Here is a 17888-nt window from a genome sequence, read left to right as displayed (position 1 = left end):
TTTTAACAGAAACACGACAAAAACATGACATTTTTGCATCTGAGATCAGGGCAAGGTTTCATTAAGTACTATGTTATAATCCAGGTTGAAGTTCACCTCATGCTTGCAAAATTCACTCACCTCCAGATCTCTGACTTCTCCTATTAGAATATTAATGATACAATGATAAAATGCTAGTTGGTTATTGATGAATATCTGTTTGGGTTCTCATGGGATTGGGGTTGTCTAGTGTGTTTATGTGTTTTAGATTTCGTAAATTGTGAGTCTGTTCCCATCCTTCACCATTATCAAATTGTTGTGATACATCACAAAAACAGAAACAAGGTCAAATCTCTTCTCCATCTTTCTTTTTAAGTGGCACCAGAAAAACGCTGTGTCAGTGGATGGAAGGCCAACACAAATAGAGAGCTGAATTTACATGAGTCTGTATGTGACTCTCCAGGCCAGCTGATGGGTCATGAAGTCTACGTCTACACTGTGCTGTCTGATTTTTAAAACACAATGTTCGTGTGAAATTGATTTGCATCCACACCAGCATATCCAGGTCATTTTAGTAGAGACGTCTGTCCACTGTGAAACACCTGAACTATAGGAAAACATCAAAATCTCTTCTTCTTGGTCTTCTTTTCAGGTGGCAAATACCAAAACTGCATCTCAGCCAACATCTGGTAAAAAGCGCATGGGATAGACAGCCTGGCTGATATAATCAAAAATTTAATGGTTGCAACATTGTCTGTCAAATTCAACATAAATACAGGTTAATGACAACAGCTGTATGAACGGCTGTATCAACATTTAGAAAGATACCGTATAGACAAGAAAAAGTTCTTCATAACTTAACTTGGACTGTGAAACTTGCATCATCATTTTGTGAAAGTTGTTTTTTACCCCATATACCCTGAAATACCAGACTTTCAATATATAAACACTCTTGAGACCATTTTGGAAAAGCTTCATTTTAGGGGAGAAAAACGCAGGCTTAGTCTGGACGGAGGGCTTGAAATGTAAAAAAAATGCTTTTAAAAATTGAAGTGAGTTAGAGTGGACATACAGTACTCTTCCTCCAACAAGACAAATAAGAAAAAGCAGCCAATCATCAGACACAATCCTCTGCTTCCTGTTGCAAAACTCTTCCACTGTCCTGTGGACGACCCTTCAGAAAGCAGGGTCATGACCTGTGTGTGTGTGTGTGTGTGTGTGTGTGTGTGTGTGTGTGTGTGTGTGTGTGTGTGTGTGTGTGTGTGTGTGTGTGAGGGGGGGTTGGGTGTCATAGATAAGTGCTGATATTGACACTTGTTTGTTGTGTGTCTCCTGCCTCGTGATCCAGCGACCAGTAGCTTCTTCACATGGAGATAGATCTCTCCTGGCATCACTCAGTTCATATTGTTTGTTTGCAGCTTTACTGCTGATCTTCCAGGAATGACCTCACTGTGTCTGACCTATAGAGAAGTCTCACATGCTGTAAGGCTGAGTACAGTTCCACTGCATGTATGCTCAAATACACTAATGCTACATTCACAGTGGTTCTCTCTGGTCTTCTTTCATGGAGAGAAATGGATTCTTGTCAGGGTGAGGAAGGTCTTGAAAGTTATTCGGTATCTTTATGGAAGAAGGATGTTGTCATTTGTAGGCATTATTCTTATTAATAATAGTGATATTATGTCTCACTGTTTTGTTTTGTGAGTAAAATGAGATTTTGGAACTCAGCGACATCACAAAACAGAAGTCCGACAGGTCAGGAAATGTGTTAAAACTAACACAGACTGTGTAAATATTAACACATCAGTGGTGTCTTGTGTTTATTTTGGCATAACTGGTGTGTTAATGATATTAAAAGAGGAACTGTGTCATGGAGACAAACACAAAGATGTGTAAACACGTGGAACACAAACACATTAGGTGCTATCCAGTGCTTTTTTTCAGCCTTGATTTTTATCATGTATGCAACAAAGGTTGCCTGACTTGGAATTGAACTATGGATGTTGTGGTTAAGCATGAAGTTTGAGCCCAACGCCATTATTAATATGAAAATAATGATTTGATAATAAACAAACTGTATGATATGGACACTGTTTCTAAATACCTCAAACACATCTTTAGCATTTCTGTACTAAAATATCTCGTTACTTATTGTCTGACATATACACTGATGATACAAACATTTCTACTGTAAGCTAAAATGAGCTGATAATATCCACCAGGCTGAGGCTGGGGGGGTGATTAGCAGCCACACATTTCTAAGTTCTCTATTTCTCTGTTTAGCGTCATCAGGTTAGGCTAATCCATTGTTGCTAACTTCGGAGCTAACCCCCAAGCTTCAGCATTTATTGACTGACACACTGTAGTCTGTACTGTAAAAAAGATGAGAGAGAGAGCACCGGTGTGAGAGTGAGAGAGAGAGCAGCAGTGATCGAGTGAGCTAGAGAGTGAATGAAGAGAGGGAGCGCTGGTAGCCAGAAAGCCAGTGAATCAGATCAAAAAAAGTTATTTTCTGATTGTTTCACAGCAGTTACGTTCTGGAGGACAAATAAACACACCCACACCCGCACACACCTCCTCGGCCTGGCGGGGGTTCTCTGTACTATTGTAGGGGAAACACTGATATAATAGCTCCAGCAGAGTACAGAAAGTCGGCACATTGAGTGAATAAAGTCAGAATCTTCAGGTTATTCTCTTAATTTTGACAATTTTCTCCAAATTCTAAGTTTGATGTGAGAATTTCTGTTATCACTTTATTTCAGGGGTCTATAATTTTAGGGTCCCTAAAAATGTAATTGGAAGTTTCTTAGAAATACTCTGTAATGTGCTACTAATTACAGGCAAAATAAAGACCGTTACTCACTTGAGTTGTTTATTTATTATCATGCAGAGCATTTCCTCTTCTGTAAAGAGCTGCTCCATCTAAACTCACGTAGATATATATTCAGCACTCATTTCACATTCATTTATTATTTACTCCATATATATTGAATTATACGCCTGTCTGTAGACAAATTTCACATTTTTGCATGTTGTGTGCACTTACTCAAAGACTCTCCAGGCTACACTAGCTATCATTGTAATCTAAAAACCTCATACTTTGAGGATATGTGACTGTCAAAATGCAGTGTTACCAAACTTTGTCTCTTGTACATTTCATTGTAATGACTGAAAATGGGTGGATGTCCCCTTTAAGGCATTGTGACAGAGGTGCACCTCACTGTTAGTATCAGAGGGTAAAGACAACGAGATGAGGTAATGTTGCATTATGCTCATGTGCAGTGAACTGTATGAGTGTCTCAGCAGCAAAGCACTGACAGGCTCTCACAGCCAGGGGGAGAGCGAGAGAGAGAGAGAGAGAGAGAGGGGGGTGGGGGTGTGTGTGTGTTGGGGGGGGGGGAGTGGGAGGGCAAAGCTTATTTGCATGAGAAGGGCTCCTCGGGCCAATGGCCAGACTGGATAGGGGGAATATCAGGATCCAACAGGAAGTGACGTGTCGGGTTACACACTCCTCCCTCTTTTCCTCATGCAGGAGAGAGAGAGAGAGAGAGAGAGAGAGAGAGGGGGAGAGAGAGAGAGAAGGGGCGAGCGGGGTAGAAGTAAATGGGCCAAGCAGCAGTCTCATTCTTGCTGCGTGAGATCACGGAGCGGCAGAATGTGTCGGGATCCGCTCGACTACTGAAAACAAGACTGAACAAGACAGACAGGAGAAGAAGACCCGGAGAGAAGCAAAGGGAGGGAGAGACGAGGACGTAGGAAGGAAGGAAGGAAGGAAGGAAGGAGGGCGGAGGAGGAGACTTGGAGGAGTTTTTGGGATCTTTTGGGGATCTACTCTCCGGACAGGATCTAGTTGGCAAGTTGTGCAGCAGGGGCTGAGCTAGCAGCCCTGCCCCGGAGTTACCACAGCCGCCTCACTGCAGCAGGGACAAAATGAACTATCTGGTGAGTGAGTGTGTGTGTGTGTGTGTGTGTGTGTGTGTGTGTGTGTGCATGCAAAATCACTGCTTCTATGGCACTCTCTCAATTCTCTGCCTCTTTTAGAGTTTGTCTACTTCCTCGTCCCTGCGGTTAAGTGTGTGTGTGTGTGTGTGTCTGTGTGTGTGAGAGAGAGAGAGAGTGAGTGTTTTAGCAGGACCTGCTATCCCCCAGCTGTGTACAGACTGGTGTGGTGGTGTAGAGAGGAGGGGAGGAGAAGGAGAGAGGGAGACTGGAGTATGAAGAAAAGGAAAATGTGAAGGGGGAGGAGAGGGAAACTGGAGTTAACATTTTCTCTGTGGATTCCTACCTTTTGTTGGCTCTCAGCGGGGAATGTTTGTGTGTGTGTGTGTGTGTGTGTGTGTGTGTTGTTGGGGTAAAGGGTTTAAAGTCAGTGCACATAGGTCGAGGAGACTTCACTCTCCTGTAATGGAATGTGCAGTGACAAAAACTTGAGAAGAAGTCTACTGATTTTTTTTTTTTGTGTGTGTGTGCGTGAAGTAAAACGTTACTTATCTGTTGTTGTCTTGGTACGTTTATGAAAACTTGATGAAAGATGTTTTTTAGGCCACTGAGTATAACATAAACTGAAAAATCAAGTATACGCCGTGAGAAAGAAGTAAAGCTTTTAAAAACAAAGTGAAGAAAAGTGACATTTCTAGGCTGCGTATCTGAACACTTTCATAAGATTGAAGTCAAAGTTTGTCACTTGATACTTGTTATCCCCTTTGGAGCAGCTTTCCTCATTGAATCCTACATACACACAATGTCTTCTTTTAAACCGTCTCCCTTGAACGCATCACTGCACAACTAACAGCAGAAGGCCGTCGTTCTCACCAGAATTTATCCCTTTGGTTTTTTTCTTCTCCTTTCTGCTTGTTGCTCTCCGGCACTCAAACATAAACCTCAGTGGACTTTTAGAGGAGAGAATTAGGAAGGTTCATGGCTCAGTGAAGAAAGAAAGGAGAGAGGGAGAGAGAGAGAGAGAGAGAGAGAGCTGTGGTCTTTCTTTCTGCTGACTCAGAGGAAAGTGGAGCGAAATGAAGGTTTTATGGCCAGAGGACAGAGGGAGGCGATCAGTCGGGTGAAAGAGAAAAAAGGCTTCAGTAATACAGGAGCGGAGAGAGGCAGGAGAAGATGATATGTGCCAGTATTGAATATGACATTGATTTAGTAAAACAGAGAGAGAGACAGAGGGGAGGAGAGGAAGAGAATAATGGTTTGATAAGGAGGGAGAGAGAGGAGCAGTTGGACAGAAAGGAAGGAGGAGAGGAGGTAAAGATAGGAAAGAGAGAAAGAGAAACTGGCAGTTCTTCCCAGCTATTGTTTTTGAGACGTCTGCGTCAGTGTGTGTGTGTGTGTGTGTGTGTGTGTGTGTGTGTGTGTGTTTGGGGTAACTACACAGTCAGGAATGTGGCAGACAGTGAAATACTGTGGAGGAGCTTGCTGTGTGTGTAACAAGTAATTACACGTCAGTAATTAGTGTGTAATTAATACAAAAGAACATTCCACTGTTGTAGAGCTCAGAGGCAGCCTGATGTGTCCACTTCTTCTCAGTCTGTATTCAGGTATCAGGTCAGTTTTCAATCTAAGTGGAAAATAAAGTGCTTAAATTTGAAACTTAGTATGGCTTAGTGTGTGTGTGTGTGTGTGTGAGAGAGAGAGAGAGAGAGAGAGGGAGAGAGAGAGAGAGGACCTCAGGTTCACTCATTCATCCAAAGAATCAGGTTTCTTTGACTCTAACTTGATCCTGGCTAATTAAACACACACACACACATGGCTAATCTGACCTGTCGACCTATCAGAGGGATTAAATGTTAAGAGAGGAGCTATCAGATGGAGGTGTTGACAGCAGGATTAGACTGATATACTGTATGGGTTCTTTGAGAGTGATGTTGTTGCACAAAAACACTAGTTTTTAACAAATGTTACTCCATCAGGAGGAAATAGTGCATTCGTCGGGGACTATTTTCAGCTGCGGATGAATCCACATTCGGTGCTCTAGTGACTATTTCTGGCAGCAGGACGGTGTATGTGTGGGACTGAGTCAAAATAAACTACAGTGTTTGGTTCATGGTAATGAAGGAACATGTCACCCAGTGTACCAGTGTGACTCACGGATGCGTTTTAATACTTTTTGAAGAATAACGGAGCTCTGTTGCACAGAGGAATAAGATGTATCAAACAATACTTGTTTGTAGTTCAGTTCATTGTTTGGTACTGCACCTGTGGTTTGTTGAAAATACATACAAATATAGAGAATAACCAGACTAGAGCATTTTTCCAAAGTGAAATGAAGTCAGGTTGTATCTGATCAAAGAATAAGTCAATAGGAATATAATATGATATGAAGCTGATCAGCCCAGATCCTCATATCTGTTGTTATTCAAATCATTTTCCAGTGAGAGGTTACATATTCAGCAACTTACAAGCTAATTGTTTTGTACAGAGTTGCGGACGTATCTCCCCGCTGCAGCCACATTCTACATTCTAGGATGTAACATCCCCAAAACCTGATGACATTTCACAGAATGAAATAATAACAGCTGTGTGTGAGGGTCTTGTGCTTGCAGAGGATGAAAGAGAGAAAGTGAAAATGACAAAAAAATGTTTAAATTTTATCCACAATCCCAAAGTATTTATCGATCAGTGGGAAAGGGAACGTGGTTTGTCTACATCACAAACCCTTTCATCTAGCTCCCTGCTTCATCTTGTTGTTTTGCATATATGAACTCTCCGTTCACCGTCACTGATAGAAACATGAAGATGTGAATGATCTCAGTGTTGGAGTAAGAGCTCTAGGTGGTCCTCACAGTGTCAGTACACATTTCTTTGTCCATGTATTTCTCCTGACTCACTGTCTGAGTCATGTAGGCCTGGCTCACAGCAGGAATTCCCCTCTGTCTCCTGCATGACACACACACACACACACACACACACACACACACACACACTCGCTCACGTCTTGAGGCCCCCCAGGGTGTTCTGGCTCCGTTCATCAGCCACCCACACCCCCCCCACCCCCATCTACCAAACCAACCACACACATGCACACAGATCCACCCAACACAGTCGTCTTTAACTAACCCCTTAGTTAAAGCACACACAGGTGTCACCCATAAAGTCAGTGGAGCAGTGAATCAGCCAATCAGAGCAGCCAGTCATTAACCAGTCAGACAGTAAAGTTCAGCACTCTGTTTGGTTATTCAATCACATAAGAACAGTGTTTTCAGCCAGATCCTGACTTAACCTGACAGTTTGTGTCAGTACAGAAGCTTAAATCGGCCTGCGTGACTCACACATGCCAGTAAACTTGACTCAGACGTTCACCTTTGACCCACATACCATGTGCCTCTGGGACTCCGCACAGAGCACCTGAACAGGCTTCAGAGACACACCGCTGGAGATGGACAGTCGTGGGTGTCACGGCTCAGTTCAGCATGTCAGATCATGTTAGATAAATACCTGCGTTGGAGGACAGCAGCAGGGTTTGATCATGTGATCTGTACGGCAGACGGATGCAATGCAGTTTAAAAGAATACATACATTTTTTTATTGTGAATTTCTGATCGATAATAATAAGATTTCACTGGTGTTCTTGAGCAGGTTGTTATACATCATATTGACCAGTCTACATCAGATATATCTTCTCTTACTTGCCCCCCCCCCCCCCACCAACAGAGTTTAAATGTGGAGGAAAACTCCAAAGCTTTTATTTACATTGATTGATTCATTGATTGATTTGAAGTGTCCTGCACCACCTGCTGCCCAGCCCATATTGGGTTACACACAATACTGAACAACAACCGAGCTGATCTCATAACAGTCATGATGTACATTTGCACAAACTCATTGTCTTATTCTAGATAAAGTTGTTTTTGCCTTTATTAGGTGATGTATGATGGAGAGCTGATAGGAAATCAGAGGAGAGAGAGAGGGGGTGAGATATGCAACAATGGTTCTGACCAGACAAGAATCAGCAGTGTTGCAAATACACAGTCAGCATTTTAATAGATCAACAGGATGCTCCAACATTCTTTACTTTCAATAATTGCTCCAAAACAAGAACATGTAAAAAATGATTATTGTATTGTGACGTCATTGAGTCTGCTGCCAGCTGCCAGAACAGTGCCTATGACACACTGAGAAGTAGACCAGAGCTGACAGACAAGGCCTTGTCCTGCTCTGGACTGACTCATACCACTCTGGTCATGGACGGTCCATTACAGAGAGGGTTCCCATGCAAATCAGCATTCTTCAGTGGTCAGCTCCCAGAACGTGAATAGACTGGATCAAATTTAATTTTTTCAGTCATTAACAGGTCAGGTTTTCCAGAATGTTTGATTGTGTTGTCTTTAAGGTAAGCATGGATACTGAGCTCACTTTTTCAGCTACTGTTTAAACACACATCAGTGTGTTTTTCCAGATGTTCTATGTGAAAAAGTAGTTTAAAGCCTTTTGTGTCTCCAGAGGGAGCTGTGTGAAATCTGATAAAAAACTGCCTCAAGTGATGTCACTTGAGTCAGCAGTGAGGTTACCAGACCCCTGTAACCCGCTCCTCATCTCTGCTGGAGGCTAGCAGCTCCAGGCTACATTAGCCGCTACTAGCATAACACACCTGAATCTTCAACCAAACTGTCGTCAGTTCAGTTGCATTGTGGGTTATGTAGGTGCCAGGTTCTGACAAGGAAGAACAATGCCTTTAATAAAAAAGATGAAAATCTGGTTGTGCTGTATTGATTCTGATCTATCCATGATATAGGTGTTGTAGGAGCGTAATGCTAAATCAGGGGAGTACTCTTAAAGCAGCAGGTGGCTGGTAGTTAGCACTGGCTTGAATGTATATTCTGCTCTTGTTAACATGAGTACATGATACCAACAGTCCAAAGACAGAACATGAGAATCATTGTTGAATCTTATTTAAAAAAAGGAAACTAATGGCTGATGTTGAGCTCAGCCGCATTTTACTATCTGTTGAAAGCTCCAAAAATCTCAGAGCTCTGATTATTTGCCAGACAAATTTATCAGAAAAGTCTACAGCTCAGGGAGGAAATATGAAGTTTTATTTTCTGATTTGCTTTTTTTTTTTTCCAAATAACTAAAGCAAAAACAAAAATGCCAGATTCAGCAGGGTAGTTTTGTTTCTGTCTGGGTTTGGAGAGATATGCATCTTTACATCTGTGCAGACACACAACTTCATATAAACTCAAGGATGCTTAAATATTGAAAACTTTCTCACTCATGTCCCAGAACCTCAGAATGTAAAGACTAACTCCTGCTCTCTACCTGTATTTGTTTGCCATTGGTTTCACACTACAGTGGAGTACAGTTAGCAGACAAACAACAAGCTATGAATCACTGGATGTTTTTCCCCCTGCTGCTCAGTGCTGAATCATAGAGTCAACACTGCAGTCTCAGCTGCAGCGTTCTCAACAGATTTATGTGAGCGATCAAAGTGTCACAGTTCACCAGTGAGGAGATTTATGCCCCTGTGGTTGTGGAACCTTTTTAAACCTTTTTAACACCTTTTTGGTTTGTTGTTTTTCTCAGTATTTCTGTAGAGATGAAGCATTACAAGTTACTGATGTTATGAATGTTTTTCATGCTGCTTCATGTCATAAGAGTTTTGTCCTTCTGTACGCTGAACATCGTATTCCAGTGTGAGGATAAACACTTCAGCTCTTCATCGTAAATATGTTTTGAGCAGAGGAATAAAAACTGTCACACACACACGTTGATCAGAGGGTGTGTCAGCAGCTTTTAGCTCAGGTTTTGTCTACTTATGTAAGTGCAGGTTAGTAAAGCCCTTAAACACAGGTGTGGGCTGCTGTGTGTACATACACAGACACACAATCATTTCTAAAGGTGGCAGAGTCTGTTCTTTGGAACTCTAAGACCTTTATATGGCTGAACCTTCACATGGAAATGGAGTCTGATAGAATTACTGGCCAGCTGAAGGACAAATAGCAAATGAAACAACAATCTCATTTCAGGGTCCCTGTTTGAAAGCACGAGCCCGGTTCCAGCCCGGTACCTCTGAACCCCCAAGATTAGTGTTGGGTCCAAGTGACCGATTGTAGCTCTGTATTAAAAATGGAGAAATCATCTTCCTTCATACCTAGCTTGTTACTTAGCTAGATCTATCAACTCCACAGCTCAGCACACATGTGAACCTCAAATTAGCTGCAAAATTGAATGTCTCATTTAAGACAAAGTAAACAAACTGCTGTAGCTACAAGTCATGGACAGACATTTGTATATTTACATGCTTTTAATGTGCTGCAGCTGATCAGCTAATTAGCTACGTAGCTGCTAACCAACGTTAGCGGTGCACTTTTCACCAGTGAATGTTTGTTTAGTGGCTCGTTCAACAAACTAAGCTGCAGGACAAGATGTGTGTTCATGTTTGTAAGTTATCAAGTTTTGATGATGTGGACACAGACTGTTGTTTCATTCACTACCATGTTTAAAAGAGGAAGGTATCAGGCCTCATATTGCACTTTAATTTAACAATCGAGGGTTAAATATGTTATATATTTTAAGATTTTATTTAAACATTGGACATCTTGAATGTTGTTTTCATTTAAGACCATGGGCAAAAGTTCCTGCTGTAAGTGTTTTACAGAATAAATGGACAGCAAAATTATATTGGTCTAAAAAAATAATTGGCGACAAGATGAGATGGATGCAAATGTACAGAATGTTGTCAGTTAACTTGAACTAACGACAACTCTTCAATTGACAAATTTAGACTGACATGTAAAACATGAAGCTGATTTCACCCAGTAACTGCTGCTTCCATATCAACTGAAAATGATGAACAAAACAACCTCCAGTCCCCAAACAGAAGATAGTGAACATGAACATGATGTGGGGTTGAAACAACATTCACTTCAGTCTGATAATCAAGCTGAAATGGGGGGCTAGTGGGTGCTACCCAGCTCTGTATGCTGTAACTAATTTTAGATGAATGACTATTTTTACTTGAAGAGAAATGACATGGTGATAAAGTATGTTCCAGTCAAGTCCCAGCAAAGCAGAAGCACCCGTCATTGCGTAGGATGTTTTGGTTCTTCCGCCCTCCATCTCTCACTGTTGTGTATGAGGTGGAGCTGCTTTCAACCAGCCAAGTATGTGTGTGTGTGTATGTATGTGTATGTGTAAGTTTCTAGCAGGGTTGTCTGTCAACAGGTTAAGCAACACTGTGACCACGCCTCTGTGAGTCTGTCCTGCTTCAGGCAGCACAATCCCTGCTGTTGTTTCTGCTGTTAGTCACAGCCTGAGGGCAGGAATTTTTCAGCCGGGATTTAGGGCTGCACAACATATCGTTTCAGCATTGACATCACAATTTACGCATGTGTTGCAGGATGCACAATGTCAAGTAAGGCAAATTAACGCAAACACATCATGCTACAACTTTTTAGGTGTGCTCTGGTGAAGGAGTGCACTTCATCAATTTATCAAACAACCAAAGCAGGCCGTCGCCCACCACAACCTGAAAATGAGTCCTGCCTGTTTTGGTTGTTTGATAAACGGATCAAGCGCAACCCATCACCAGAGCACATAGAGAACTGATGGCTGTGCATGCAGAGTCTGCATATCACCTGCCTGTAAACAAGCACACGGCGATATATATATCACAGAAAAAAAAGACATTGCAATGTCATTTTTTTTCCAACATCGTGCAGCCCCAGCTGGGATCATTCTGTAAAACAGCAGCCTTATTTCGTAGCAACAAAAGTTGCAAAGAATGCAAATTTCAAATTCTTTTCAGATGAGCCCTAGAGGGATTTGGAAAAGGTCAGCACTAGGGGTGATGATGTGGACACAGGCTGTTGTTTCATTCACTATCATGTTTAAAAGAGGAAGGTATCAGGCTTCATATTGCAATTTAATTTAACAACTGAGTATTGAATATTTTATATATATTTTAAGATTTTATTTAAACACTGGACATCTTGAATGTTCATTCATTTCAGACTATGGGCAAAAGTTCCTGCTGTAAGTGTTTTACAGAATAAATGGAAAACAAAGTTTTATTTTTTTTTTTTAACACCTTTTTTTTTTTGCTGATCTGAAAAATGATCCGATCCGTGACTCAGATCCGTGATACAATCCGAACCGTGAGTTTTGTGATCTGTTGCACCCCTAGTCAGCACCTTAGAGAACTAGAGGGGACTGAAGAGGTGGAGAAGCTGGAGGAGAAATGCGCCTCATTGTTTGGGTTTAATGTTACTAGGAGGCTCTAGTAAACATTTTATTGTGATATAAGATGAGAAAGAAGCAAAACCATTCAAGGAGTGAACATCAACACTGAGGGACATCTACCAAGGAAGATTCTAACCTTAAACGTTCTGATGAACAGTTGTTTTGTTTTTTAAAGGGGTATTCCAGCAATTTAGCATAACATTAACATACAAATGGGGGACTTGTAAGAAAGATTTGATAAAGAATGGTCTGAGATATCCTGACTTTTAGTCCACAAAATCACTGGATCCTACATTTACCATGATGCAACTTGAAAGTGTGATTATACTTTAATGTCTTTAAGGTTCCGTCTTAAAGTTAGACTCTTTGGAGAATTATACTCGTGTCAAAAAGCTGAACGACAAGCAGCCAGAACAAGCATTCGGAACATCAAGACAAAATATCAATTCTGGTACCACAGAACAATAACTGAAGTATTAATAGTTTAGAAATGATGAATGACTAATATGTCAAGCTCTCTCCATGTGCTCTCTGTCCAGCTTTCTCCAGCGCTGCCGCAGCACTAGAGTGAAGTGTAGAGACAGGTCTGGCTCTGCAAGACTAGTGTCCCGGTTCAGTTCCAGCTAGATGCTCCACTGGGTGGAGGATTCTTTTCTGCTGTTGTACGAATCAGCCGTGCACTCAACTATTTCTCAAGAACAGTCTGACGTGCCAAGACAGGAAAAGAGGGAGGGGGTGGAGGGGAGGGAAGGACGGACTGAAGGAGAGAGAGAGGTAGGAAAGAAGTGGAGAGTAGGAGAGAGAAAGAGGATGGTGGAAGGAAAAAAAGAGAATGACACAAAGAAAGGAAGGAAAAAGATTTGCCGTGCTTTATGTGTTGTTTTCTCATCTTTCTGATCAAATGAAGCTGGAAGAAGCTGGATGTCAAGCGCGTGTGTGTGTGTGTGTGTGTGTGTGTGTGTGTTGTGACACCTCTGGAATGTGAGATAACAGGAGAGTTGTGTGTTTGTATGTGGAGGCTGTGGAATGCTGTAGTAAGTGGGACTGTGTGTGTGTGAGACAAAGAGAGAGAGAGAGGGCGAGAGACAGGCCTAGGCTTGCTTCAGAATTACCAAGCATATACACAGAAACACACACACACACACACACACACACACACACACACACACACACGCTTGTAACATTTTGTTCCACTAAAACACAGAGCCAAGTTACAGGAGAGTATCTGTAGAACAGAAACAGACTGACCTGTCATTACTAGTCACACTGTGACTTTAACAACCTTTAAGTTGCTCAAGAAAGAAAAAAGGAGGGAAACTGTATGTTCATCTGCAACAATTTTAGTATTTTAGATATTTTAAAACTCCAGCTTGGGCTCTCAGGACCTGTGATGAGTGTTTTTGCACTTTATTGACATTTTAGACTTAACAATATGAAGAAATTAACAGACGAATCAATCATGAAAACAGCTGTGACTCTGCTTTGCAATCTGCAGGAAATCATTCAAATGTAATTATTATTTGGCATCTCAATCTGAAGTATTCCTCTATTTGTAGTTTATGATATGCACTGTTTTCTGTTGTTAATTACACATTAGGTCAAACATTTGTGTATGTTTTGCCACTGACACACACACACACACACACACACACACACACACACACACACAGGTTTGCAGCAGGATCTCCTGTACGCTGCTTGTGTCTTAATGACTGTTTTCTGTCGTGTGTGCGGAGACAGAAAGTCTTGTGTGTTTTTGTCTTGTACCTTATTGCTTGTGTGTGAGTGTTCTCTGCTGTGTGTGTGTGTGTGAATGATAGTTTTCTGCCTCTTGTTGTCGGGCTTCAGTGGACCTGAGGGGCTGCTCTGAACCGTGTAAATGTACAAACTGGTTGAATAGATTAATATTAATCATGTAGAACAAGTCACATTTCAATAAAAGCTTTTTTTGTAAAGCAGTCAGTGACAGGATTTCAGTGATCCTGGCATTTCTACTTTGAAGCAGAGTGATGCCTCTTCTTCAGATCAATGCAAATCATGTTTGAGTCACAACACAGTGTTTCTTCTGACTGCAGCTGTGCCTCACTGCTGGAGAGCCCTGAGAGTGGTGATGCTGCTCAGTCATTCTGTCTGTTCACCCCATCTTCACCTGGATGAACCCTTTTGATTTGTAATGACCACATGACCACTCCTGTCTCACCATCTTCAGCACAAATTTACAGTTTTAGCTCCACTTGTAACTTCTAACTGTGTGTGAACTTTGTGAATGCAAAGGAAATTTTGTGCGTATTCCGGGTCTTTATGATTCTTCATAAACCTACAGAGACGAGAGGGAAAGGGAGAGAGACTGGAAGGAAATAATAGACAGAACTGGAGTTTCTGCTGAGTTCTGAGTTCAGTCGGAGGCTGAACTGAACACAAAAATCAATGTGACTGTTGCTAGTTTACAGCTGACATACAGTTGGTATTTCAGCGGCCAAATTGCCATGAATGATGTGAGACAAAAATTAGTTTTACTTTCCGTCTGAACTCACCTTGTTCTATCCAACACTTTGTGGCCTAGTCGCAGCCTGCAGGTCAGTGGTTCCCAACCAAGAGGTCATGAAACCATTAATGACATGGGAAAGAAGGAAAAAAATGCAAAATGTAGTTTATTTTTCAGCTTTTTCTCAAATGTTTAATTTTTTTTTTTGTTTATGTCTAAAAATCTAAAGGGATAATCACTCTTTGGTTGACCTGCTCACAACTCATAGACATGCAAGGAGTTGCGACTAGATGATGCTTGGCTCTGAAGGGTCACGAACCAAAAAGACTGGGAACCAGTGCATCTAGTAGTGTTTTTATGCCAGGATCTCCCAGCACGACATCAGGGCCCCTCCTGCCCAACCACCTTTGTACCTCATTGAAGTGGTGAGGCTGAAAGCCGTGACTGGTCAGGGTTCAACCTGTAATCTCATGTCTCTCAGCCAAGTCACAGCAAACATTTAGGGCTACATGATCACCTAATCTGTTATAATGACAATTCTTTCTCATTGTGAGCACTTGCAGGACAGCTCAGCTCTGTCACACTTTGTAGAAACATTTTCTTAATCAAATCATCATTCTGGTTTAACCTCTACCCATAGAGAGCCAGTAATGTACTGAGAAATTCTACAAAGCAAACAAGCACATAAGTCAGTTCAGTGAGATCATCCTCCTTCACCTCAGCTAGCCCCGCTTTGCTCTGCCTAGCTCCAGCTCCCTCCAAACACGCCAGACTCACCCTGATGAGCCTCCACTCACCCAGATTCAGGCTGCAAAGAGAACGTGGAGCCTGAAGAGCTGTTTGACTTACTGCGAGAGAGCTGGAGCATGGACAGAGCAGACGACTGACGAGAGAGAAGAGAGAGGAACAGCAGACATTGTGTTAAATAGACACACACACACACACACACACACACACACACACAAAACCTCTTGTGGCAGGCTAGTATTTGTCCCCAGGGGTCAAACAGGAGGCAAGAGACAAAGGATATAAAGCCACACACGCACGTATTACACACACACACACACACACACACTGACACACTCACACAGATGAGCGACCTGTCTATACTGAGCTCGCTCCACCAGCTGTTCACATTACTTCCTCCTCAGTGGACACCTCTCCACTCCTCCGTTTCTCTTCTTTTCTTTTAGCTGTTTGGACTTGTTGGATATTCCAAAAGATATTTAAGATATAAACAGTAGGCAAACCACAGGCTCACAATTAAAGGAATCATACCAGTTTAGCTTGTTTTTATCCAATCATTTACATATTACAGATACTATTAATTCTACACCATGAGGGCTGCAACTATTGATTATTTTCAGTATTTGTTATAGGATAGGTTCACAATTTTTCAAGTCTGTTTTAAAACAACAGTCAGGTGTCCATATGAACAGTGAAAGAGGTTTTCATACTGTTCATACTGGCTATTAAAAGATCTCCTTCAAATGTGCTTTCAATGTAAGTGATGGAGGCCAAAATCCACAGTGTGTCCACACAGTCATTTAGTGCAAAAATGCATTTAATAGTCAATGTGAAGCTTATATGAGGCTTCATCAGTCTGAGTTAGTCATATCAAGTGGATATCTGACACATTTACAGTCTTTTTAGCATCAAATTCCCTCTTTGTGTTTCCTCAGACAGTGTTTCCCTGTTGAGCTGTGGTGGAAGTATAATAACAAAATGAGGGACTTTGGCACTAAGAAGACTGTAACGTTGAAAGATATCTTCTTGATTTGACTCATTATTAGCTTCAGATAAACTTACTTAATACATTTTTGCACAGAAGGAGGACTGTGGATTTTGTCCTCCATCACTTCCATTGTAAGGTCATTATGAAGGGATCTTCTAATGGTCAGTATGAACAGGAGGAATGATTACAGCAAGAAAAACATGTTACAATGTTCATTTGGGCTCCTGATTGTTGTTTTAAGACAGACTTGAAAAATTGTGAACCCGTCCTTAAAGATACTGACTATTTTTAATATTAAGTGTATCAATTAATCTGCAGAATGTCCGTCACAATTTCCATAAAGTCCAAAGCGATGTGTTGCTGTGTTCGACCGACTGTCAAAAGAGTTTCAGTTTACAATGATATGAAACAGAAAGAAGCAGCAGTTCCTCACACTGGAGAAGCTGGAACCATTAGTGACTCATTGTTTAATGGACACATTGTTTCAGTGTAATGTGATAGCTTGTGTTCCACGTACCTTTGAGGTAGCAAGTGGTGTCTGTTTTCTTTGTATAACAGTGTGGAAATCAAGTTCAGTCACTTGAACAAGGTAATCCGTCACAGTGGACCTCATGTCTGCTATAATTGTTATCAAAGTTATGCTAATGGTTCATAATATAATCAATGGAAAAAAATTTCTGGTCATCGGTGCTCAGTAATGTGTTGTAAAACTATAAACGAATCAAATTCAGGTCACTGTCATCCAAGTTCATCATAACCTCTGAAGTGATTGCAATAGCAGAAGACTGAAGTGGACATTTTTTGACTAAAGGTTGGATTGACAGTCTTTTACCCAAAAGGTGTGATGATTGTCTGGAGTTACAACTGTTTGGTTGTTGGTTAATTATATCACTTGGCAACAATTCCAGTCCTGACAATAAAATAGTGAGTAGAGGAATTCACATTTCTGCTGGAAACATAGATTATAATTCATGCTAACTGCATGTTTAGCTGGCAGATTAAGATTTACATCAACTTCAAACTACTGTAATCACTCTCAATGGTATGTTGATGACCTTACATCATTCAAACAAGGCAGAAAAGTTTACAAGTGAAACGTAGTCACAAGATGTGATTCTATGTGGAATCAGCATCAGTGAAGTCTCGGCACTTCACTTAACCTTCAGCCCTTTAAACTCCTCCATCCCTCTTTACCCTCTCTTTTGTCCTTCCTCTCTTCTCTTTCATCCTCCGTCGTCTCCCTGAGCACTCTCATTGAAGTGTTGGCGTCGCTCTGCGGCAGCCGGTTGTCCTGGCATTGGTCGTCATGGTAACAGCACATTGTTAGACCTGTTGCTGCGGGGATTTATCCCGAGAGGTCTGGGTAATGTGATTAGCTCCCACTGTGTTCTCATTTCTCCACACTTCCAGCCTGCCTCTGTAGAGTGGATGTACAAGTGTCTACTTGATGGCTTTCTCACACTGATTAGCAGACGAGGAGCCACGTCTGCACACAGCTGACTGGGC

The 17888-nt window shown here is 41.6% G+C and overlaps 1 protein-coding gene across 3 annotated transcripts in view; it reads left to right on the top strand.

The window, feature by feature from the left end:
- bcar1 (BCAR1 scaffold protein, Cas family member) overlaps positions 1-17888 on the top strand; it is a 100761-nt gene that overhangs the window by 41966 nt on the left and 40907 nt on the right. The window contains exon 1 of one of the 3 annotated variants that reach the window (XM_042411271.1): positions 3553-3921. The exons of the other annotated variants lie outside the window; for them this stretch is intronic. Within the exon in view, the coding sequence (XP_042267205.1) occupies positions 3910-3921 (12 nt within the window). The 5' untranslated portion in view covers positions 3553-3909. Of the gene's footprint in view, positions 1-3552; positions 3922-17888 lie in introns of those variants that run through there. 3 annotated transcript variants of the gene reach the window in all.

The sequence above is a fragment of the Thunnus maccoyii genome, chromosome 5 (assembly GCF_910596095.1).
Source record: "Thunnus maccoyii chromosome 5, fThuMac1.1, whole genome shotgun sequence".
NCBI classification, from domain to species: Eukaryota; Metazoa; Chordata; class Actinopteri; order Scombriformes; family Scombridae; genus Thunnus; species Thunnus maccoyii.
This window is presented reverse-complemented; position numbering and strand designations above follow the sequence as displayed.